The sequence below is a fragment of the Panthera tigris genome, chromosome X, assembly GCF_018350195.1.
Source record: "Panthera tigris isolate Pti1 chromosome X, P.tigris_Pti1_mat1.1, whole genome shotgun sequence".
Taxonomy (NCBI): domain Eukaryota; kingdom Metazoa; phylum Chordata; class Mammalia; order Carnivora; family Felidae; genus Panthera; species Panthera tigris.
In genome coordinates, this window is record NC_056677.1 from 127,571,678 (window position 1) to 127,598,211 (window position 26,534).

Here is a 26,534-nt window from a genome sequence, read left to right on the forward strand (position 1 = left end):
TATAACTAATGGTATGTGAAAAAAAGATTTCTGTTGGTGACAGAGTGACAGATACTGTTTGGTACTGTTTTGGTTTGTTACCTACACTCAGATTTGAAATTTAAGTTAAAACTTACTGAAAATAATGTCATTTTTCTTTCTATTCAAGTACATGGACCCCTTGAATTCGGACCATTGACCCCAGCTTATGAACCCTTGGCATAGACTAATAATCATCTTGGGTGAAATGGAGATGAGTGTCAACCATAGTGACCATCACAATGATTTTTATCCCTGGTTTCACAGTAGTTTTTTTTTTTTTTTTTTCATTTTAGAGAGAGAGAGGGCACAAGGGGTGAGAGGGGCAGAGAGAGAATCTTAAGCAAGCTCCATGCTCAGTAAAGAGCCTGATGCAGGGCTCGATCCCATGACCCTGGGATCATGACCTGTGCCAAAACCAAGAGTTGGATGCTCAACCAACTGAGCCACCCAGGCGCCCCATTGTTTTCTAAAATTATTTTTAAAATCCAGCTATATCTGAAATTGCTCATTGGCTGGGAGTAGGTTACATACTTATTTCTAAATTGATCAATGACAAGAGGCATGGAATTGGCACGATTGCCATAGGTCAGGGTTTAATCTTTATTGGAATATATGAGAAATATCACTAAATTTGGGTTCATCAGAGTTGAGTTTTCTGTTTCTTGAGTTGTAATTTTATACATATGTAAATACTTTTTGGCTGGGACCAGACAAGAGTACATCACTTGATCTTTTCAAGTGTACCATCACTACTGAAAAAACCCAATTCAAAGTATTTATCAGTAGTGTTATCTTTGTGTGTGAAAGACTGCAGTATTATTATGGATTTATTAAGCATCTTCTTGTGCTGGGGCTTCTTATTAGATGCTGTGAAAGATATGAAGGAAGTAAAGCCCAATTCTTGCTCTCAAGAAGCTAACTTGGATCCTGTTATCTTTAGTAGGAAGTAATCAAACATTTGAATTGGACTCTCAGCTCTTTCTTTTACTAGTTGTTTAATATTTGGATTGGACTTTCAGCTCTTTTACTAGTTGTTTGACCTTTGGCAAGTTACCTTTTCAGAGCCTTTGTTTCCTTATTGTAAAATGAGGTCAGTGCTAGTTCCTCTTCATGGAATCATTGCTCAGTAATGTTAGCTGTTCTTATGGTTGTTGTTAATCATCCATATCATCTTTGTTTACTTTCTGATGTGAACTCTGTGTTGGTCTCTTTTCAGGATTTTGAACGTTCCCGAGCATTTAATTTTCTGAATGAGATAAAGAAGAGGTTCCAGACAACATATGGTTCAAGAGCACAGACAGCACTCCCATATGCCATGAATAGCGAGTTCTCAAGTGTTTTGGCTGCACAGCTGGTAAGATATTTTTAGGATGTAGTATTTTGATTCCTATCTTCTTTATTACCTTAAGGCACTTTGAATAAAGGAGACCTTGACCTGCAAATATATTTTTCTGATTTTGCCATTAAATGTGAACATAAGAAAACTTACCAGATAGAAAAATTTTAAATAACGTGATATTCTCTATTCTAGTGTTCAAAGTATCTAGGAATGGGGAAGGACATTAAATACCATCTACTTTAGCTACCTGTCTAGTGCATAAATCCACTAATATGCCAAATGGCCTCTTTAACTCATACATTAACCTTCTACCCTCCCATGAGCAATTGTAATTTTTGAACAGCTCAACTTAGTCATTTTCAAGTCTGCTGATCTATATGAATACCTAATCATCAGCTCGGTGAAGTTTTGCATATATATACACCTGTGAAATACCACCCTTTCCAAGATATATCTCCATTACTCTAAAAGTTCCTGATGTCCCTTTGCAGTCAGTCCCCTCCCCCACACTCTGCCACAGGCACCCTATGCTCTATTTTCTGTCACTATAAATTAGTTTTGTCTTTTCTAGAATTTCCTGTAAAGGGAATTATACATTATGTACTCTCATGTGTCTTGCATGCTCCGTGTAAAGCTTTTGATACTCATTCATGTTGCATAAATAAGTAGGTCTCTTTTTTGCTGAATAATATTGTATGCATATACCACAATTTGTAATAAACCATCAAACTTTTTTCCAAAGTGGTTGTACCATTTACATTCCCACCAGCAGTTCTAATGTTTCTACATTCTTGCCAATGCTTGCCATAGTCTATCTTTTTAATTTTAGTCATCCTGGTGGGTGTGTGGTGATATTTCATTGTGGTTTTAAGTTACATTTCCCTGATGACTAATGATGTTGAGACCTTTATAAATGCTTCCCTTTTATCCATGAAACTATTTGAGTGCAAAGACATATGTTCTATGATTGTGTTGTGAATGAGAGAAAAAAGAATTATTATAATTGAATGTGTTCCTTTTCACTTCTGCTTTAAGTGTTTTTTTAAATATTCTTTTTGAGTATTACACTTATAAATATGCATTCTTCTGGGGATGAAGTTCCTTTAAATAGTTAAAAATCTTTATTCAGTCAGTTCATTTGTTTCATACTTCCCACTAGAAAACAATCAAATATATGAAACCATGTAAAACATCACCAACCAGAAATATACCAATGCACAGTCAAAGGTAAATAGGGTGAACTGGCAGCAAAACTTTCAACTTAGCCAGTTCATCATTAGCTCCAGATCTGTGGGTGACCTATGAATGAATCTGTGCCAGGATTGTTATCTACAGATGGAGATAATAATAAAAGCATCTTCATCATGGAGTTTTTGGGTGGATTAAATAATGTTTCTTCTTTGAAGCATTTAGCATGGTGAAGTGACCAGAATATTGTATATTAAGCACTCCATGGATAGCTATGGATAATAATTTCAAAATATATACTGTTGGAGAGAGGAGCGGTAGTGGGTCTAGCAGTGAGGAGGTGCTGGGCGTAGGGAAGAGTGAGGGAGGAAAAAAAATATATATATATGTATATATGTGTATATATATATATATATACTATTATCAGTGTCTTAGATTTCTAGATCCTATAAGAAGCCAATGAAAATAGGATGTATACTCAGATCTCAACAGATAAAAGAACAGATGCTCAGAAGCTGGGCCAGTCCCTACTTCATCATACCGAAGAAGTGGGGAACAATTTGGGGTGCTTTTATTTGTCCTGTTCCCCCTGCCCCAACTACAGTCCTCTTTTTTCCTTTCTTGTGTGAGCATAGATTATAGAACCACATACTTCTGTCCCAAGGCAGAATGTATATTGATATATTATAATATACATACCTTTATATTGTTTAAATAAGGTGATATTTTTATACTATAACACATGGTATCACTTTTATTTAAAAAATCTTTAATGTTTATTTATCTTAGAGAGAGAGAGTGCATGCTGGGGAGGGGCAGAGAGAGAGGGAGACACAAAATCTGAAGCAGGCTCCAGGCTCTGAGCTGTCAGCACAGAGCCCAATGCGGGGCTCAAACTCACAAACTGTGAGATCATGACCTGAGCTGAAGTCGGACGCTTAACCATCTGAGCCACCCAGGCGCCCCTAGATTGTCACTTTTTTATGCTGCCTATATTTTTCCCTAGGTCTGATAACAATTTTTAAATGAAATGGCATGTATCCTTTGTGTCAATACCAGCATAATTTTTTTTTTTTATTTTTAATTTTTTTTAACGTTTATTTATTTTTGAGACAGAGAGAGACAGAGCATGAACGGGGGAGGGTCAGAGAGAGGGAGACACAGAATCCGAAACAGGCTCCAGGCTCTGAGCTGTCAGCACAGAGCCCGACGCGGGGCTCGAACTCACGGACCGTGAGATCATGACCTGAGCCGAAGTCGGACGCTTAACCGACTGAGCCACCCAGGCACCCCAATACCAGCATAATTTAATAACATTCCTCAATGTCATTCCTCTTCTTTTTGTTTTCCTATTGTAAATAATGTCCGGTAAGTTAAATCTTATTTTCTTATAGAAGCATCATTCTGAGAATAAGGGCATAGACAAAGTGGTGGAGACTCAAGCCCAAGTGGATGAACTGAAAGGAATCATGGTCAGAAACATAGGTATGTTTCATGGCATAGTTCACATGCATGTGGGCAAAAATGATAATAGATTACTTGATTGGGATCAAATTATTCTAGAAAGGCTGAAATAATACTTCCTTATTCTTACTATTGGAAGCTAATTATTGGCTAAGATATGGGTATTACCTACTTATGATACTGCCTGCTATATGAATGGTTTTTTCTTAGTACTATAACTGTTCTTCATTCTAATTTGTTAGTTGACTTAGCAATACTAATTTCTGAGACTCTTACAAAAAAGTTCAGCAATGAAGAATAAATTAATCAGTTTTGGCTAGAGATACCCAGATAGCTGATGTTATCAGTAGATGCCTAAAGTATAACTATTTGACTTCCTTAGAAAGTTTGTAGCTCTTGATTGAGAGAAAGAAAGAATTGGTCCAAAAAAACTGACTGTTGTATTCTTCAGAGGACGAACTATGATAGAAATTCAGTCAGCCTGTGTTTTCTCAAGCTGTTCAGCACATTAAACTAATCCAGAGAAATTCATCAAGTTTATTTTATTTTGATGTTTCTTTATTTTTGAGAGAGACAGAGTGCAAGCAGGGGAGGGGCAGAGAAAGAGAGAGACACAGAACCTGAAGTAGGCTCCAGGCTCTGAGCTGTCAGCACAGAGCCTAACACGGGGCTCAAACTTGTGAATCACAAGATCATGACCTGAGCCAAAATCGGATGCTTAACCGACTGAGCCATCCAGGCTCAGTTTATTTTTTAATTGATTATGCAGTTGTATTTAGATTTGGGATGATGCTAATTTTTCTAAAAACACTGGTTCTCAAACTGTCCCTGGGCCAGTAGCATCAACATGCCTTGGGAACTGGTTAGAAATGCAAGTTTTTGGGACCCACCCCAGACCTGTTGAATCAGAAACTGTGAGTGGGGCCTAGCAATCTGTGTTTTCAGAAGCCCTCCAGAGGATTCTAATGCATATTCAAGTTTGAGATCCACTCTTTCTAAGGGGAATATCTCAGACGATAACTTGTATAAAATTGAATGAAACTGATTATATTATTGTTTTATAAGATATTTAATTGAGATTGTTAAATTTTATAAATGTCAGTTTACTTGTAATTTTGGATTTAGTATTTGAATTACTTTTACGTTTATTATTAGAACATGTACAAACTGTAAAGACATTTTTAAAAAGATTACTCTTGGTCTCACCATTCTGAAGATTTATTTCCATTTTTTAAAAATTTTTTTTATCCATATATACATATTATAATAATAGTTTATATTCAGTTTTGTTTGGGCAGTATAATACAGTGACCAAGATTTGGAGTCCTATGTGCTGGAGTTTGAGTTCTGATGTCACTTCTACCTCCAGTCAGTCCTTGGTCAATCCTCTAGCTTCTCTGAACTTTGTTTCCTAATCTGCAAAAAGGAGATGATAGCACCTAAGGTTACCAGGATAAAGGAGAGAATATTTGTGAAGCATATTGTACAGTGCCTAGCATATAGTAAAAGCTGAATTACTGTTAGCTATCATGAGTCTACTTTTTGCTCGTATCGTATGTAATTGGGTTATATTATAGGTTACAAATCATGTCCTTTTTTTGGACCTTTGGTTCTTTAGAGAAGTGGTATTCAGAATACTGTTTTACAACCAGATAAAGAGCTTGCTCCAGCATGTAAGTCAGTGCTGTGCTTCCTTCATTGAGAACATCTTGTTATGAATATGTCAGTTGGACTGAACTCTGTGATTAGAGATAGTTGAAGCAGTAGCAAACACTCTTAGGTAGTCACTGATTTAGAGGTTTGTGTTACAGTAATAGTACTGTTATATATGGTTTTGTGCCTATTCCCAGGAATGAGATTAATAGTCAAAAGGGAAGAACTTTTTTTTAAATTTTTATTTTCATTCCAGTTAGTTAACATACAGCGTAATATTAGTTTTAGGTGTACGATATAGTGATTCAACACTTCCATGCAACACCTGGTGCTCATCGCCACAAGTACAATCCTTAATCCCTATATTAATTCCCCCACCCACCTTGCCTTTGGTAACCATCACCGTGTTCTGTATAGTTGACATTCTGTTTCTGGTTTGCCTCTCATTTCCTTTTTTTTCCATTTGCTCATTGGTTTTGTTTCTGAAATTCCACATGTGAGTGAAATCATATTATATTTGTCCTTCTCTGACTGACTTATTTCGCTTAGCATTTTACTCTCTAGCTGTATCAACATCATTGCAGATGGAAGGTTTCATTCTTTTTGATTGCTGAGTAATACTCCTCTGTATACATAAACCACATCTTTATCCATTCATTAGTCTGTGGACACTTGGGCTGCTTCCATAATTTGGCTATAGTAGATAATGCTGCTATAAACATTGGGCTGCGTGTATCTCCTTGAGGTAGTATTTTTGTATCCTTTGGATAAATACCTAGTAGTGCAATTGCTGGATTGTAGAGGAGCTGTTTTAACTTTCTGAGGAACCTCCATACTGTTTTCCAGAGGGACTGCACCAGTTTGCATTCCCACCAACAGTATAAAAGGGTTCCCCTTTCTCCACATCCTTGCCAACATCTGTTGTTTCTTGAGTTGTTAATTTTAGCCACTCTGACAGATGTGAGGAGATATCTCATTGTAGTTTTGATTTGTATTTCCCTGATGATCAGTGATGTTAAGCATAAAAAGGGAGAAACATGCAATTCTTGATATGTTTTGTCTCTTGGTTATTTGAAGTGATTTCCTACCATTGATTTTAGTTTTAGTTGTATGTCTGGATGCAAACTAGAGAACCTATGGAATGAACTACTAATACTTACTTTTCCTCTATTTTTGGTTGTCAGATGTATTTACTTCTCCTGAAAGTGAAGCATCCAACTGCTACAGTGTTATTACAAATGCATAAATTTCTCAGAAAATGAACCTTTTAAGTCAACTTTTAAATGACTTACTTATTTTTAGAATTACAGAGATATCCAATTAAAATTTAGCAAAAGCATTTCTAATAATCTCAGTTTGATTTTTTAAACAGCTTTATTAAGATAAAAATCACACACCATACAATTCACCTATTTAAATCATACCATTCAATGGTTTGTAATATATTCAGAGTTGCGCAGCTATCGCTGTAATCAACTTTAGATCATTGTCATCACCTCTAAAAGAAATCCTATACCCATTTATAGTCACTTCTCTTTCGCTCTCAGCATCCAGACCTAAGCAACAATTAATCTTCTGTTTGTCTCGATCGATTTTCCCCTTCTGGACATTTCATACAAATGGAATCATATAATACGTAGCCTTTTGTATCTTGGCTTCTTTCACTTACCTTAATGATGTTGAGGTTCATTCATGTTGTGGCATGTATCAGTACTTCATTCCTTGTTATGGCTATGTTATAGTCCATTGTATTGAAACCAGTTGATGGACATTTTTGTGGTTTCCACTTTTTGGTTATTATAAATAATGCTTCTGTGAACAGTTGTGTATGAGTTTTTGTTTGAGCCTATGTTTTCAGTTCTCTTGGGAAAATACTGAGAACTATTATTGCTGGGTCACATCGGAACTCTACGTTTAACATTTTGAGTAAGACCAAACTTTCCTAAAGTGGCTACACCCATTGTACATTCCCAACAGTGTACAAGCATTCTGATTTCTCCACATGCCCAAATTTATTATTGTGTTTTTTATTATAGCCAAGCTAGTATGTGTGAAACGGTATCATATTGTGGTTTGGTTTGCATTTCCCATATGACTAATGATGTTGAGCATCTTTTCATGTGCTTATGGGCCATTTGTATTTAAAGATCTTTGGAGAAATTTCTATTCAAATTTCTATTCTATTCTATTCTATCCATTATCGTTTTATATTTTTTATTTTTTATTTTGATTTACTTATTTATTTTTTAGACACAGAGAGAGTAGGGGAGACGGGCAAAGGGAGAGAGGGAGAGAATCCCAAGCAGGCTCCATGCTCAACATGGAGCCCGACACAGGGCTCGATCTCACAACCCTGGGATCATGACCTGAGCCAACATCAAGAGTTGGACACCAAAATGACTGAGCCACCCAGGTGTACCCCATTGTCATTTTTTCTTTTTTTCTAAATTTTTTATGTTTGTTTATTTTTGAGAGAAAGAGAGAGTGAGTGAGCAAGCATGAGCAGGGGAGGGGCAGAGAGAGAGGGAGACACCGAATCTGAAGCAGGTTCCGGGCTCCAAGCTGCCAGCACAGAGCCCAATGAGGGGCTCAAATTCACAAACCGAGATCATGACCTGAACCAAAGTCGGGCATTTAACTGACTGAGCCACCCAGGTGCCCCCCCACATTGTTATTTTTTAATTGGGCTGCCTTATTAATCTTGAGCTGTAAGAGTTTTTTGCATATTCTGGGTATTAGGCCCTTATCAGATATGATTTGCAAATATTTTCTCCCATTCTATGGGTTATCTTTTCATTTTTTTGATAGTGACCTTTGAAGCACAAAAGTGTTTTTTAATTTGTTGAAGCCCAATTTATTTTTTTTCTTTTGTTGCTTGTCTTTTGGGTGTCATATCTAAAAAACAATCCATTGCCTAAGCCAAGGTCACAAAGATTTACTCCTGTGTTTTCTTCTAAACATTTTATAGTTTTAGCTCTTACCTTTAGGTCTATGATCTCTTTTGAGTTAATGTTTGTGTATAAGGTAAGGAAGGGGTCCAACTTAATTCTCTCAAATGTATATATCCAGTCGTCCCAGTAACATTGGCTGAAAAGAGTTTTCTTTTCCTATGGAATGATCTTAGCACCCTTATCAAAAATCAGTTAATCCATAGATGTATGGGTTTATTTCTGTACTCCTAGTTCTGTACCATTTATCTTTATGTCTGTCGTTATGCCAGTATTATACTGTCATGATTATTGCAGATTTGTAGTAAGTTTTTAAATCAGGAATTATGACTCTTCCAACTTTGTTCCTCTTTTTCTGGATTGCTTTGTCTATTCTGGGTACCTTTCCTTTCCATAAGAATTTTTTGCAGTTTCTGAAAAAAAAAGGTAGCTGGAATTTTCATAGGGATTGTGTTGACTCTGTAGATCAATTTGGGAAATACTGCCAAATTCAACAATATTAAGCTGATCCATGAACATGAGATGTCTTTTCATTTATTTAGGTCTTTTTAATTTTTTTTTTGACGATGTTTTATAGTTTTTGGCATACAGATCATACATGACAAAGAGTCTCTGCTTGACCGAATGTTAGACCATCTCTTCTCAGCCCTCTGTTTGTCCAGGCCTCATTCTTAGGCTATGTCCCATGTCTACCTGAGTCTTAACCAAAGAATCCTGCTAAGTCAATCCCTTACCCTTGATATCTGATCACCCTTGATAGGTGATCAAGTTCCTCATCCTCTACCTTTGATGTAAAGTCCTTGGCTTGCCTTTAGGAAGATACTTTTAGGCCAGTTTAGGCCTACCCTTGATTTCTGCCAGTAATTTTTCATCTACTGACCACCCCTTCACTCTACTTGTTGGTTAATAAAACCCTACTTGTCCTTGTTTTTTTATTTTACTGAGATATAATTTACATAAACATCATGTGAGTTTAAAGTGTACAACATGTTAATACATTTTAAATAATGCAATATGATTGCCACTTTAGCTTTTGGCTAACACCTCTATCACATCATATAAATTGTCATTTCTGCAGTGAGAACATTTAAGATCTAGTCTCTTAGCAATATTGAAGTATATAATACAGTGTTGTTGACTATACTCAGTATGCTGTACACTAGATCTCCAGAATTTATTCATGTTCTAGTTGCAGGTTTGTACCCTTTAACATCTCCCTGCTCTGCATCTTCCAGCTCCTGGTAACCTTCATTCTACTTCCTGTTTCTACAAATTCAGCATTTTTAGATTCTTGCATTATGTATAAGTAGTATATAATCTTTGTCTGCTTATGTCACTAAGCATAGTGCCCTCAAGATCCATCCATATTGTCACAAATGGCAGAATTTCATTCTTTTTTATGGCTCAATAATAATCTGTGTGTGTGTATATATATATATGTGTGTGTGTATATATATATGTATATATATATATGTGGTGAAGTGTGTTGGTCATATATGACTTTTATTATGCTGAAATATGTTCTATACTCAATTTGTTGAGGGTTTTTATTATGAAATGATGTTGTGTTTTATAAAAATGTTTTCTTCTGCATCTATTGAGGTGATTATAAGTTTTTATCTTTCATTATATTAATGTGATATATCACATCTGTTTATTTGTGTATGTTAAACCATTCTTGTATGCCATAGATAAATCCCAGTTGGTCGTGGTATATGATCATTTTAATGTAGTTTGAATTCAATTTGCTAATTTTTTTTTTTTGAGAATTTTTGCCTCTGTGTTCATTAGGGATATTGGCCTATAGTTTTATTTCCCTGTTGTGTCCTCATCTGGATAATGCTGACCTTGTAAAAGGAGTTTGGAAGTATTCCTTCCTCTTCAGTTTTTTGAAAGAGTTTGAGAAGGATTGGCATTATTTTTTCCTTAAATGTTTGGTAGAATTCACCAGTGAAGCCATCTGGTTTTGGGTTTTTCTGTGTTAGAAGCTTTTTGGTTACAGATTTAATCTCCTTACTCATTATTGGAATGTTCATAATTTCTAATTCTTTCTGATTCTGTCTTGTAGGTTGTATGTTTCTAGGAATATATCCATTTCTTCTAGGTTATCCAGTTTGTTGTCATATAATTGTTCATAAGAATCTCTTATGATCCTATGTATTTCTGTAGTATCAGTTATAATGTCTCTTCTTTCATTTCTGATTTTATTTATTTGAATCTTCTTTTTTTCTTAGTCTAGCTAGAAGTTTGTCAATTTTATCTTTAAAAAAACAGCTATTAGTTTTGTTGATCTCTTCTGTTATTTTTCTGGTTTCTATTTCATTAATTTCCACTCTGAACTTTATTTCCTTCCTTCCACTAACTTTCGGCTTAGTTTGTTCTTCTGTTTCTAGTTCTTTGAAGGGTAAAGTTAGGTTGTTTATTTGAGGTCTTTTGTTTTCTTAACATATTCATTTATCACTATAATCTTCCCTCGCAGAACTGCTTTTGTAGCATCCTATGTGTTTTGGTGTCCTATGTTTCTATTTTCATTTGCTCAGAGGTTTCTTTTTTTTCCTTTTGATTTATCTCTTTAACCCATTAGTTGTTCAAGAGTGTGCTGTTTACTTTCCACATATTTATAGATTTTCCAGCTTTCCTCTTAGTGATTTCTATTTTCATACTACTGTGGTTGGAAAAGATACTTGGTATGATTTCAGTCTTCCTAAATTTGTTAAGATTTGTTTTATGTCTTATCATATGGTATATCCTGGAGAATGTTCCTTGTGCACTTGAGAAAAATGTGTATTTTGCTGTTGGATGGAATGTTCTGTGTATGTCTGTTATGACCACTTGTATGGTTTAAGTCCAGTGTTTCCTTGTTGATTTTCTGTTTGGATGATCTACCCATTGTTGAAAGTAGTGTATTGAAGTCCCTTACTGTTATTGTATTATCTCTTTCTCCCTTCAGATCTGTTAGTATTAAAAATCTTATTTAGGTGCTCTGATATTGTGTGCATGTATATTTAAGATTGTTATATCTTCCTAATGAATTGACCACTTTATTATTATATAATGACTGTATTTGCCCTTTTTTTTTTTTACTGTTTTTCTGTACAGTCTTATTTTGTCTAAGTATAGCTATCCCCACTTTCTTTTGGTTTCCACTTGCATGACATATCTTTTTTCACCCCTTCACTTTAAGCCTATGTGTGTACTTAAATCTAAAGTGAGTCTCATGTAAGCAGCATATTATTGGATCTTTTTTTTTAATCCATCCAGCTACTCTGTGCCTTTTGATTGGTGAACTTACTACAGTTAATTTTTGAAATATAAGAGCTTACTAATTCCATCTTATTCACTGCTTTCTGGTTGTTTTTATAATTTCATTGTTCCTTTTTCCTTCCATTTCTGCCTACTTTTTAATTTTTCCTTTTATTTATTATTTCCCCCCAGGCTATATATATACATACATATGTATGTACGTACATATATACGTACATACATACGTGTGTGTGTGTGTGTGTGTATCCCAGAAAATATATGTAGTTTTTAATTGAAATATAGTTGAGGGGCACCTGGATGGCTCATTCGGTTAAGTGTCTGAAGCGTCTGACTCTTGATTTTTGGCTCAGGTCATGATCTCATAGTTCATGGATTCGAGCCCCACATCGGGGTCTGTGCTGACAGCATGGAGCCTGCTTCAGATTCTGTCTCCCTCTCTCCCCGCCCCTCCCCCACTTGCATGCACGCTCTCTCCCTCTGTCAAAAAAGAAAAGGAAAATAGTTGACACACCGTATTGTATTCAAGTATACAACATAGTGATTTAACAATTATATACATTATGAAATGCTTACCACAAGAAGTGCAGTTACAGTCTGTCACCATAGAAAGTTATGATATTATTGACTATATTCCCTATGTTGTACTTTTCATCCATGTTAATTATTTTATAGCTGGAACTTTCCACCTCTTAATCCACTCCACCTATTTCACCTATCCCCCCCTCCCTTTCCCCTCTAGCAACCACCAGTTGTAATTATTTATGATCTGTTTCTGTTTGTTTTGTTTCTTAGGTTCCATGTATTAGTGGAATCATATGGTATTTGTCTTTATTTCATTTAGCATAATACTCTCTAGGTCCATCTATATTGTCCAGAATTTCTGCCTACCTTTTAAAATTGGTGATGTTTTGGGATTGTGTGCTCCATTTTCCCTTTATCTTTTGTGAATCTATTCTAGGCTTTTGCTTTGCGGTTACCATGGGGCTTACATAAACCATCTAATAGATAAAATAGTCCATTTTGAGGTGATAGCAACTTAACTTTGACTGAATACAAAACTACCTATTTATTCCCCTTTTATACTTTTGATGTCATAATTTACCTCTTTTTATATTGTGTATTTGTTAAAAATTTATAGTAACTGTAGAGATTTATAATACTCATTTCCTTTCATCTTTATACTATAGTTAAGTGTTTAACACACCATCCTGTTACAGAATTAGAGTTTTCTAAATCTGTATACTTAACCTTTACCAGTGTATTATATACTTTTGTAAGTTTTCATGCCACTAATTAGTGTCTTTTCCTTTTAGCATTTCTTGTATGGCAAGTCTAGTGGTGATGAACTCCCCCAGCTTTTATTGGTCTGAGAATATCTTTATTTCTGCTTCATATCTGAAGAATAAATTTGTTGTATAGAGTATTCTTGGCTGGCAAGTTTTTTTCTTTCAACACCTTGGATATGTTATTCCACATTCATTTGTGGCCTTTAGGGTTTCTGCTACAAAATCCATTGATAGCCTAATGGGAATTTCTTTGTAGATTACAATCTTGTTTTCTCTTTGAGTGCTTTTGAGAGTTTCTCTTTATCTTTGATTTTTGACAGTTTTATTATAATGTATCTTAAGGTCTTTTTGTGTTGAGATAATAGAGTGATCTTTTAACTTCATGAACTTGGATTTCCAGGTCTCTCTCCAGGTTTGGGAAGTTTTCCACTATTATTTCTCTAAATAAGCTTACTGTCTTCTTCTCCCTGTCATCTCTTTTTAGAACCCCAGTTATTCTAATATTTGTACATTTGATGGAGTCCCATAGATCATGTAGACATTTTGGTTATTTTACATTATTTTCTCCTTGTTATCCTCTGTGTTGTTTCAAAGTTCCTATCCTCTAGGTCACTTATGTCTTCCATTTGGTCTACTTTGAGGTAGATGTTTTCTATTGAATTTTTCATCTCATTCATTGAATTCTTCAGCTCCAGAATTTGATTCTTTGTCATGATTTCTATCTCTGTTAAATTTCAGATTTTATTCATGTAGCGTTTTCCTGATTTTGTTAATATTTATTTGAGAGAGAGACAGAGTGCAAGAGGGGGAGGGGCAGAGAGAGAGAGAGAGAGAGGGAGACACAGAATCTGAAGCAGGCTCCAGGCTTTGAGCTGTCAGCACAGAGCCTGACGCGGGGCTCGAACTCACAGACCAAACTGTGAGATCATGACCTGAGCCGAAGTGGACACTCAACCAACTGAGCCACCCAGGCTCCCCTCCTGATTTTGTTGATTATCTTTCCGGAGTTTTTTTGTTTTTTGTTTCCTTTTTTTGGGGGGGGGGGCGGGTTGCAGATTGTTGAGTTTCTTCAAAGCAGCTATTTTCAATTATTAGCTAGATTGCAGAATTTCATGCTTTTGATTTCAGTTATTGGAGGATGGTTGTTATCTTACAGTGTTGACATATTTCCTTGATTCTTTATGTTCCTTGAACTTTTGTGTGGCTGCCTTCACTTTTAAAGTAGCAGACACCTCCTAAAGTCTTTGCTAGTTACCCTCAGGTAGGAAATAGCATTCGTCGTCCTCTTATCCGGGGTTTTCTGCAACTTTGTCTGGATATTCCTGCTACATGTTTCTTACTCTTGTGGCAGAATTCTTAAGCTTTTATGTCTTTTCTGGTCTTAAAATTCACCATGCTGGCAGCTAGAAACCTTTTTATTGTTTTCCAGAAAATGACACTACAGTTTGAGTTTATGGTTTCTCCCTTGCCCTCAGATCCTGATCTGATATTCTGAGAGCACTCCTTTTACTGGAGCTCACTCTTGCCATTGCACTTGGGAGCATGCATTAGGAGCTGGCCACAGAGTGGGAGGAGGTGACTTTGCGACTGGTGTGTGGGGAGGAATCATTGGGTGAGGGTCTCCAAGAGGTTTGTGGGTAGACTTCCTGCTTAAGTTCTGAGCACAGTCATCAGGAAGTATGTTCTTTTCGTGTCCTGTGATATTTTTATTCGCCTCTTTCCCAGTCTCCTCCCTGCCCACAGTCTTGGAGTTCTTGCCTCGGTACTCTGGGTGCTGCTGAAGAGACGTGAGTTTCGCCAGTAGCTTGTCACATAGCTGATGTAGCCAGGTACTCACTCACTGTTTTTCCTTTCCCCTGGTAGAGAGATTGCCACCAGCTAGTTCAGCCCAATGTTGTGTTACCTTGGGGATGTTCAGTGCTGGCAAAGTTCCTCTTACCCTCTCCAATGCATCTAAACTTAATATCTATATTTTATGCTCCAGTCCCCTGCTGAAATCTCCTCTTGGCAAAGCTGGCCTTCTATAAATTATGTCTTATCCATGAGTACCTGCCTAAGTCAGTACTCTTCAGGTTTTCTCCAACTGTGGCCAAGAGGGCTTAGGGCAGGTTCACTGGTCCTGCTGGTTCCACAGCCTGCACTTAGGTCTGTCTGCCTGTTACCAATGTATGGGTGCATGAGACCCCCTCAGGTCTTTGGCATATGGTGTTGGATCTGACAACTTCGACATAGGTGCTTTTGTTTGAGGATGGATGCCTAATTAGTTTTTTAAAAGAGGGAACAAAATAGAGGGATGTCTTACACTGCCGTGATGCTGACATCACCCCACTTCTTGTTATATTTACGGTGGAGCTCAATCTTTCTTAACCTATTTTGATAGTTTTGATCCCTATTGCAGTCATCTTGAATAAAATTTTCCTTACCATTTTTGACAGGTGTCAGAATAATTTCCCTTTAATAGTATCTCTCTTCCAGCATACTTCTTGCCTTGTTTCTAAGTATTTTATTTTTTAGTTTTTTGATGCTATTGTAAATGGATTTTTTCTCTATAATTTTTGGATGGTTTCATTGCTCATGTATAGAAATACAGTTGATTTTGCATATTGATTTTGTATTGTCAACGTTGTTGAACTTTTTATTAGTTCTAATAGTTTTTTAGTGAGTTCCTTATGTTTTTCTATATACATAGAATAATACATAAGGATGTTAGATTCTGCCAGGTGCTGTTATGCACCAGTTGATCTTATGGATTTCGGATTTATTCTGTTAATACAGCATATTATAATATTTGGTTTTTTGATATTAAATCAACCTTTAATAGTGGAAATAAATGCCACTTCATCATGAGGTATAATCCCTTTAATATATTGCTGGATTTCTTCTAATATTTTACTGTGGTTTTATGTCTTATATTCATGAGATAGTGATCTGTTTTTCTCTAGTGATGTCTTTGTCTGATTTTGATATCAGAGTAAAACTGGCTTCATAGGATGAGTTGAGAAGTATTCCCTCCACTTCTATTTTGGAAGAGTTTTTGAAAAAATGGTATTAAGTCGTCTTGAAATTCATCTTTGAAGCCATCTAGTCATGGGCTTTTCCTTGGGCAAAGTTTAAAAATTACTGATTCAGAAGTTCCAGTTCAAGTTGGCAATGTAGGAAGACCCTGAACTCACCTCCTCCATTGAACACACCAAATTACACCTATTTACAGAGCAAATCCTCCCGAGGACGAACTGAGGGCTAACTGAACAGCTTCTGTACAACAGAAGATAGAACAGCAAAAGACAATGGCAAGAGAGATGGAGACACAGCAGTGAAGGGAATCCCCACCCCTGACGCTGTGAACTGCAGTGGGGAGAGATAGTACTGAGGGACCAGGAGCAGTCATCTGTCCTTGGGCACAGAAAAAAAGGCATGGTTTAAAAGAGAAACTAGCTCATAAAAGAGCTACTCTTAGAACTCCACCAAACACCACATAGCTGCTGGAAATCTCTGGGTCAGAGGAGGGACTGGTGAGCAACATGGTTTATGCTCCTGCTTCCCCTTGAAAGCACTGACCCAGCAAGGTCTGGATGCCATAACTAGTTTGCCACTTCTTGAGACCCAGGTTCCCTAACGCACACCAGCCCTGGATAGCTGGGGTACAGGGAAAACTCAGTTTAAAAGGGAAACTAGCACATAAAAGAGCCAGCCCTAGAACTCTGCCAAATGGTGAGGGAGCTGCTGGCATACTCTGCGGGTGGGAGGGACTGACAGACATGGTCTATGTCCCCCGCTCCACCTTGAAAGCACAGACCAGTACACAGTCTTGGCATGAAAACTGACCTGCCGCCTCAGTGAGCCCCAGGCCTCTAGCCCACACCACACCACACCAGCCCAAGCCATCCCACCAAGGTGGCCACGGAGTAGCGCATGCTGCACACTGGGACACCCCTGGTTAGTGCTCAGTACAGCTCCAGCTTTTGTGCCAAGGTGACACAGGTGCAAGGCACCCCAGAACACTCCAGGACCTCACCACTTTGGCCTCAGACAGCTTGCTCGGGAACCTCTGATGCAGAGTGCTCTGGAACCTCCTGGCTGATGTCTGCTTTGGATCCAGCTGCCTCAACCAGGGCACCCCTGCATGAAGCACCCTGGCGCACCTCTGCCCATGCCAGCCTCAGCTCCATTCACCAAGCCAAGGCACCCCTGCATCGAGCACCCCAGGACATGTCAGCTGTACCCACTTCAGCTTCACCTGTTCTGCCAGGGCATACTTTGTAGGGAGAACCCAGACATCACACTGGCCCACATCCACTTCAGTTTTACCCATCCTGCCAGGATGCCCACCGCATGGAGCACTCCAAGACCCCCTGGCATATACCTTGTCTTGGCTCCAGCTGCCCCTCCAGGGCACCGGCTGTGCAGAGAGTCCTGGAACATCCTGATTTATATCCACTTCAGCTTCAGCTGTCCTGCCAAGATGGCCTCTGTGCATAGATCCCCAGGACCCTCCCATCTTTCAGCCACTTCAGCTTCAGCTAATCCTGCCAGGGCACCTGCTGTGTGGAGAGCCCAGGGACTGTACTGGCCTGCAGCTACTTCAGCTTTAGCTTTCCTGCCAGGGTGCCCACTGTGTGGAGAACCCTGCGACCCCCAACCCATGCCAGCCACAGCTCCAGCCAGCCAGCAAAAATCACCAAGCACACACAGTCTACACAGGGAACAACCAGACACAAGATCATTCCTTCAATTTTAGGAGAAGTAGCTGGTCCATATAATCCATAGAAACAAACATAGAAAGTTAAGCTAAATGGGGAGACAGGGCAACATGCTCTAAGAGGAACAAGACAAAAATGTCAGTAAAATAACTAAATGAAATGGAGATAAGCAACATGTCTGATAAAACATTTAAAGTACTGATTGTAAAGGTGCCCACTGGGCTGAAGATGAGTGGAAGAACTTAGTGAAACCTTCAATAAAGAGGTATAAAATATAAAAAAGGACCAATCAGAGTTGAAGAATACAATAGCTGTAATGAGAAAAAATACACTAGCAGGAATCAGCAATAGATTAGTGGATGCAGAAGAACATACCAGCAATCTGGAAGGCAGGGTAATGATAAGCACCCAAACTGAATAGCAAAAAGGGAAAAGAATAATTTGAAACCATGAGAGTAGGTTAAGGGATCTCTTGGACAATATCAAGCAAACAAATGTTCACGTTCTAGGGATCCCAGAAGAGGAGGAGAACGGTACAGAAAACTTACTTGAAGAAATAAGAGCTGAAAACTTCACTAACCTAGGGAAGGAAATAGACATCCAGTTTCAAGAAGCACAGAGAATTCCAAACAAGATGAATTGAAGGAGGTCCATACCATGACACATAATAATTAAAATGTCAAAGATTAAAGATAAAGAGAGAATTTTAAAAGCAGCAAGAGAGAAGCAAAAACTTACCTACAAGGGATACTCTATATACTCTATAAGGCTATCAGCTGATTTTTCAGAAGACACTTTGCAGGCCAGAAGGGAGTGGAATGATACATTCATAGTGCTGGAAGGAAAAAAAAAAAACAAACCTGCAACCAAGAATACTCTATCTGGCAAGGTTATCATTCAGAATTGAGGAGAGATAAAGAATTTCCCAAACAAAAGTTAAATGAGTGTATTACCATTAAACCAGCCTTACAAGAAATGTGAAAGGGACTTCCTCAAGTGAAGAAGAAAAGACCATAATTAGAAATAAGAAAATTATGAATAGAAAGATGTAAAATATGACAGCATATACACAAAATGTGGAGAGAGGTAAAAAAAAAAATAGTGTTTTTTTTAGAATGTGTTTGAACATCAACTTAATATAGTCTGCTGTATAAGGATATTATATATGAACCTCAATGTAACCACAAGCTCAAAAGCTATAAGAGATGCACAAAAATAGGAAGCCAAACATAACAGTACAGAAACTCATCAAACAAAGAGAGCAAGAGAAGAAGAAAGGAACAGAGAAGAACTACAGAAACAACCAGAAAACAATTAACAAAAGTGGAAATAAGTATATATCTGTGAATAATAACTTTAAATGTAAATGGCCTAAGTGCTCCAATCAAAAGATCTAGAGTGGCAGAATGGATTGAAAAGAAAAAAATACCCATCTCTATGCTGCCTGTCAGAGACACCTCAGACCTAAAGACGTATACAGTCTGAAAGTGAAAGGATAGGAAAATATTTACCAAAAAAATAGAAGTGGAAAAAAAAAAAAAGCCAGGGTAGCAGTACTTGTATCAGACAAAATATGCTTTAAAACAAATACCGTAATAAGAGATGAAGGGCATTACATAATGATAAAGAGATCACTCCAAAAAGAAGATATAAAAATTGTAAATATCTATGCACTCAGTATTGGACCACCTAAATATGTAAAGCAAATATTAACAGATATAAAGAGAGAAATTGATGGTAATATATATTATTAGGGTTCTTTAACACCCCACTTACTTTATTGGATAGATCATCTGGGCAGAAAACCAATAAGGAAACAGTGGTTTTGAATGACACCCTGGACTAGATGGATCTAGCAGATATATAAAGAACATTCCATTCAACAAACAGAGTATACACTCTTTTCAAGTGTACATGGAACAGTCTCCAGAATAGACTACATGTTGGGTCACAAAACAAGTCTCAAATTTAAGAAGATTGAAATCTTAACCATGTATCTTTTCCAGCCATAATGATATGAAAGTAGAAATCAGTCACAAGGAGAACTGGTAAAAACCCAGACATGTGAAGCCTAAGCAGTATGGTACTAAACAACCAATGGTTCAATGAAGAAATCAAATAAGAAATCCAAAACTACATGGAGACAAATTAAAATGAAAACACAATGGTCCAAAATCTTTGGAACACAATGAAACCAGTTCTAAAAGGGAAGTAAATAATATACAAGCCTATTCCAAGAAAGAAGAAAAAGCTCAAATAATCTAACCTTACACCTTAAAGAACTGGAAAAAGAACAAAGCCCAAGGTGAGTAGATGGAAGGAAGTAATAAAGATCAGAGCATAAATAAATGACATGGAGACTAGAAAAAAAGAAAAAACGATAGAAAAAAAATAATGAAACTGAGAGCTGATTGTTTGAAGGGATCAAACAAAATTGACAAACCCTTAGCCAGACTCATCAATAAAGAAAGAGAAAAGGAAGGAGGCTAGGGATATTGTTGAATAGGAGGACCCTACACTCACCTTGGCCCATGGATGCAACTACATAACAGTCACATCGGTGTAGATAACCCAGAAAATGACTGGAAGACTGGCAGAGCAAACTCCACAACTAAAGGTAGAGAAGAGGCTACACTGAAGAGGGTAAGAATGGTGGAGATGTGGTGGAGAGCAAAATGGACCATGGCCATCCATGGTGGTGGCGGTGGGGCAAGCCACGGGTGTGAAGAGGGGAGAGAAATAGACTATTATACCAGGAAGCCTGCATGGTGAAGACAAATCCATGTAATGTTTGGCTCTGAAAGCTAGAAGGGCCAAATTTCATGAGTTCTTATAACCAGTGGGACTTAACACCTGGAATTTTAAAAATCAGGGGGCTCAGTTCTGGGAGAGCCTAGAAGGGTGAGCGTAAACTGAGTCCCCACCTTTATAGAGACAGCACGATGAACAGCCTGTGGAGATACAGCATAGAAGCAATAGTTTGGAAAACGCCCGGGACATATGGGAGGGAGAGTAGCTTGCTCATTTCAGAGCATGTCCCAGAGAAGCAGGGATGGCTGATAGACTTCTATAGGAACAAAGTAGCCGGCAGGCACCATCTTACATCCCCACCCCTCAGCATAAACACAGGGCATCTGTGGGAACAAGTGTGGGGCCAACACTTACTACCTAACCTGCTCACATGAAACTCCGCTCTCCCTGTGCTTTGTTGGATCTACCCTTCCCAGTCATACTTGCCTCATTCTCAGTGCTGTGGATCCCCTCCCTCAGAAGAGCAGTGCAAACCTCATCAACACTGCATCTTCCTATCCACATGTTTTTCAGGGCCTCGGTCCTGGAGGTGGGGGCAGCAGCGGTGGTGGCAGGCCTTGTGGGAGCTTGAGACTTACCTTATTAAAATTACATGTCCTGTACGCCTTGCAGATCTGCCTAGGCTGACCTGGTCCTGGTCCTCGTGGTGGCTGCAGGTCTCATTTTGCAAGCAGACTGGTGTGCACCTTGTTAAAACTTTACAGCCTACCCTGACCAGAGACCAAACACTGCCCACAGCAGGCAAAGAGAGCCTCTGCAGATGCACCAATTGAATGAAAAAGCGGCCAGGACACAACAGCAGGGTGCATGCAGCACACATTGGTATATCCCATGAAGCACCAGGTCCTGGGGAACAAGGGACACTGAACTGCAGAGTACTACAGCACCTCTTCTTCATAAGGGCAACACCTTCAAGAGTAGGATATGTAGCTGACTTTCCTAACACACAAAAACAGACACAGAGAAAATGAGGAGAAAGACAAATATATCCCAGATGAAAGAACGGGACCAAACCACAGCAAGAGACATAAGTAAAATGGATATAAGTAATATGCCTGGTAGAAAATTTAAAGTAATGATCATAAAGATACTCATCATATTTGAGAAAAGAGTGGAGGGCGTCAGTGATACCCTTAAAAAAGAGATAAAAAAGAACCAATCTGAAGTGAAGAATACAGTAAATGAAATTAGAAATATCCCTGTTGGAATAAATACCAAGCTAGAAAAAAACAAGGAGTGAATTAGCGACCTGGAAGACAGAACAATGGGAAATAATCAGGCTGAGCAGCCGAGAGAAGAAAAAAAAGTTATGCAAAATGAGAATGGTCTTAGGGAACTTAGCGACTCCATCAAGCATAATAATATTCACATTGTAGGTATCCCAGAAGAAGAGAAAGGAGGGGCAGAAAATTTATGTGAAGATACAATAGCTGAAAACTTACCTAATATGGGGAAAGAAACCTATCCACATGCAGGAGGCACAGAGATCCCTTCCCAAAATTCAGCCGAGGGGGTCCACACCAAGACACATAGTAATTAAAATGCCAAAAAGTGGTAATGAAGAGATAATTTTAAAAGGAGCAGGAGAAAAGACCATTATACACAAGGAAATTCCATAAGGCTGTCAGCTGATTTTTCAGCAGAAACTTTGCAGGCCACACAAGAGTATCATGATATACTCAAAGAGCTGAAAGGAAAAAAATCTGCAGCCAAAAATATTTTATGTAGCAAGGCTATTATTCAGAATAGGAGAGATAATGAGTTTCTCAAACAAAAGCTAAAGGAGTTCATGACCACTAAACCAGCCCTATAAGAAATATTAAAGGTGACTCTGAGTGGAAAGACTGTAATTAAGAGTAGGAAACACAAAAGCAATAAAAATAAGTATATCTGTAAAAATCAGTCAAGAGATCCACAAAAGGATGGAAAATATGATGCTATATATGTAAAACGTGGTGGGGGGAAGAGGAGTGAGAAATGGGTTCACACTTAAATGACCATCAACTTCATACAGACTGCTATATGCATATGTTATATACAAACCTAATGGTAATCACAAATCAAAAGCTAGTAATACATATGCAAAGAATAAAGAGAAAAGAATCCCAAGTATATTACTAAGGAAAGCCAGTAAACCATGAAAGACAAAAGAGAGGATCAGAGAAGAACTACAAAAACAACCACAAAACAAGTACCAAAATGGTAATAAATATATATCTATCAATAATTACTTTTAATGTAAATGGACTAAACAAGCAAAAGGTACAGGGTGACAGAGTAGCTGATAAAATAAGAAAAAGGTTATGAGAAGTGAGGGGATGGAAAAACATTTATCATGCAAATGGATGTCAGAAGAAAGCTGGAGTAGTAGTACTTCTATCTGACAAACTAGACTTTAAAACAAATACTGTAACAAGAAACAAAGAATGACACTATATAATCAGAAAGGAGAAAACCCAACAAGAAGATATAACAATTGTAAACATTTATGCACTCAACATGAAAGCACCCAAATAGATAAAACACTTAATAATAAACGTAGAAGACCGAATTGATAGTAATATGATAATAGTGGGGGACTTTAGTACCTCACTTACATCAATGGACACATCCAAATTTAAAATCAAGAAGGAAACAGTGGCTTTGAATGACACACTGGAACAGATAGATTTAACAGATATGTACAGAACATTCCATCCTAAAACACATTCTTTTCAAGTGCATGGGGAACGTTCTCCAGAATAGATCACATATTAGGCCACAAAACAAGTCTCAACAAATTCAAAAATATTGAAGTCATACCATATATTTTCTTTGGCCACAATGCTATAGAACTAGAAATCAACCACAAGAAAAAAATCTGGAAAGACCACGAATACATGGAGGTTAAATGACATGCTACTAAACAATGAATGGGTCAACCAATAAATCAAAGAAATCAGAAATCACATGGAGAGAAATGCAAATGCAAATAAAATAGTCCAAAATCTTTGGGATGCAGTGAAACCAGTTGTAAGAGGGAAGTTTATAGCAATAGAGGCCTACCTCAAGAAGCAAGAAAAATCTCAAGTAAACAACCTACCCTTATACCTAAAGGAGCTAGAGAAAAAAACAAACAAAACCTAAAACCTGCAGAAGGAAGGAAGTAATAAAGATTAGAGCAGAAATAAATGAAATAGAAAGTTAAAAAAAAAAAGGCAATAGAACAGGTCAAAGGAACCAGGAGCTGCTTCTTAGAAAAGATCAACAAAATTCATCAATCTAGCCAGACTCATAAAAAAAGAGAGTATGCAAATAAACAATCAAATAAAGGAGGAGAAATAACAACTGACACCACAGAGATAGAAATGCTTATAATAGAATATTATGAAAAATTACATACCAACAAATTGGACAACCTAGAAAAAAATGGATATATTTCTAGAAACATATAACCTACCAAAGCTGAAGCAGGAAGAAATAGAAATTTGAACAGACTAGGGGTGCCTGGGTGGCTCAGTTGAGCATCTGACTTTGGCTCAGGTCATGATCTTCCCATTCTTGAGTTTGAGCCCCATGTCGGGCTCTGTGCTGACAGCTCAGATTCTGACAGTTTCAGATTCTGTGTCTCCCTCTCTGTCTCTGTGCCTCCCCCACTCGTGCTCTGTCTCTCTCAAAAATAAATAAACATTAAAAAACCTGGAATAGGCTAGTTACCAGCAATGAAGTTAAATCAGTAATGAAACAACTCCCAACAAAGAAGCCCATGACCAGACAGCTTCCCAGGGGAATTCTACCAAACATTTAAAGAAGAGTTAATACCTGTTCTTCTCAAACTTTTCTAAAAAATAGAAGAGGAAGGAAATTTTCTAAATTCATTCCACGAGGCCATCATTGCTCTGATACCAAATCCAGATAAAGACGCCATCAAAAAAAGAGAACTACAGGCCAGTATCTCTGATGAACATAGATGCAAAAGTCCAACAAAATAACTAGCAAACCAAATCAGCAATACATCAAAAAAATCATTCACCACATGCAAGTGGGATTTATTCCTGGGCCACAAGCGTGGTTCAGTATTTGCAAATCAATTAATGTAATACATCACATCAGGAGGAGAAAAGATAAAAACTATATTATCATTTCAAAGGATGCAGAAAAAGCACTTGACATTGTACAACATCCATTCATGATAAAAACCCTCAGCAAAGTAGGTTTAGAGGGAGCATGCCTCAACGTAATAAAAGCCGTATATGAAAAACCCATGGCTAACATCATACTCAGTGGTGAAATCCTGAGAGCTTTACCCCTAAGGTCAGGAACAAGACAAAGATGTCTGTTCTCACCACTTTTAATCAACATACTACTGGAAGTCCTAGACATAGCAGTCAGACAACATAAGAAATAAAAGGCATCCAAATTGGTAAGGAAGATGTAAAACTTTCACTGTGTGCAGATGATGTGATATTCTGTATAGAAAACCCTAAAGACTCCATCAAAAAACTACAGCTGATAAATGAATTCCGTAAAGTCGCAAGATGCAAAATAGATGTATAGAAATCCATTGCATTTGTATACATTAATTAATGAACCAGCAGAAAGAGAACTTAACAAAACAATTCTTTTTATAGTTGCACCAAATATAATAAAATACCTAGGAATAAACTTAACCAAAGAGGTGAAAAGACCTGTACTCTGAAAACTATCAAACTTTGATGAAATAAATTGAAGATAACACAAAGAAATGGAAAAGCATTCCATGCTCATGGATTGTAAGAAAAAATATTGTTAAAACATCTATACTACCCAAAGCTGTCTATACATTTAATGCAAACCCTGTCAAAGTACCACCATCATTTTTCACAGAGCTAGAAGACCCCAATAGCCAAAGCAATGTTGAAAATGAAAAAATTGGAGATGTCACAATTCCAGACTTAAGTTACATTACAAAGCTATAGTGATCAAAACACTATGGTACCGGCATACAAATTAATGGAATGGGACAGAGAGCCCAGAAATAAACCCACAATTATAAGATCAATTAATCGTTGACAAAGGAGACAAGAATATGCAATGGGAAAAAGATAGTCTCTTCAACAAATGGTGTTGGGAACACTGGACAGCAACATGCAAAAGAATGAAACTGGACCTCTTCCTTATATCATACACAAAATTAAATTCAAAATCTATTAAAGACCTAAATGTGAGACCTGAAACTATAAAAATCCTAGAGAAGAGCACAAACAGTATTTTCTCTGACAGTTGTAGCAACATCTTCCAAGATAATGTCCCCTGAGGGAAGGGAAACAAAAGCAAAAATAAACTATTGGGACTTCATCAAAATGAAAAGGTTCTGTACAGTGAAGGAAACTACAAAACTAAAAGAATCTATGAATGGAAGAAGATATTTGCAAATGATATATCTGATAAAAGGTTTTTTCCAAAATATTTAAAGAACTTGTACAACTCAACACTAAAAATTTAAGCCAAATATTCTAATTAAAAAATGGGCAGAAGACATGAACAGATATTTCTCCAAAGAAGACATTCAGATGGCCAACAGACACCTGAAATGATCTCAACATCACTTGTCATTAGGGAAATGCTAATCAAAACCATGATAAGCTGTTGCCTCACACCTGTCAGAATGGCTAAAATTAAAAACTCAAGAAACAAAAAAGTGCTGGAAAGGATGTGGAGAAAAAGGAACCCTCTTGTACTATTGGTGGGAATAAAGTGTGCAGCCACTGTAGAAAACCATATGGAAGCTCCTCAGAAAGTTAAAAATAGAGCTGCCTTACTATCCTTAATAGCACTACTGTGTATTTCCCCAAAGAATACAAAGCACTAATTCAGAGGTATATATGCATGCCTATGTTCA

At 37.4% G+C, this 26,534-nt stretch overlaps 1 protein-coding gene across 1 annotated transcript in view; it reads left to right on the forward strand.

The window, feature by feature from the left end:
• Positions 1-26,534, forward strand: part of VAMP7 (vesicle associated membrane protein 7) — a 57,565-nt gene that overhangs the window by 17,562 nt on the left and 13,469 nt on the right. Inside the window, exons 4-5 of the mRNA XM_007091211.3 lie at positions 1,238-1,375; positions 3,943-4,033. Of these exons, the coding sequence (XP_007091273.1) occupies positions 1,238-1,375; positions 3,943-4,033 (229 nt within the window). The remainder of the gene's footprint in view (positions 1-1,237; positions 1,376-3,942; positions 4,034-26,534) is intronic.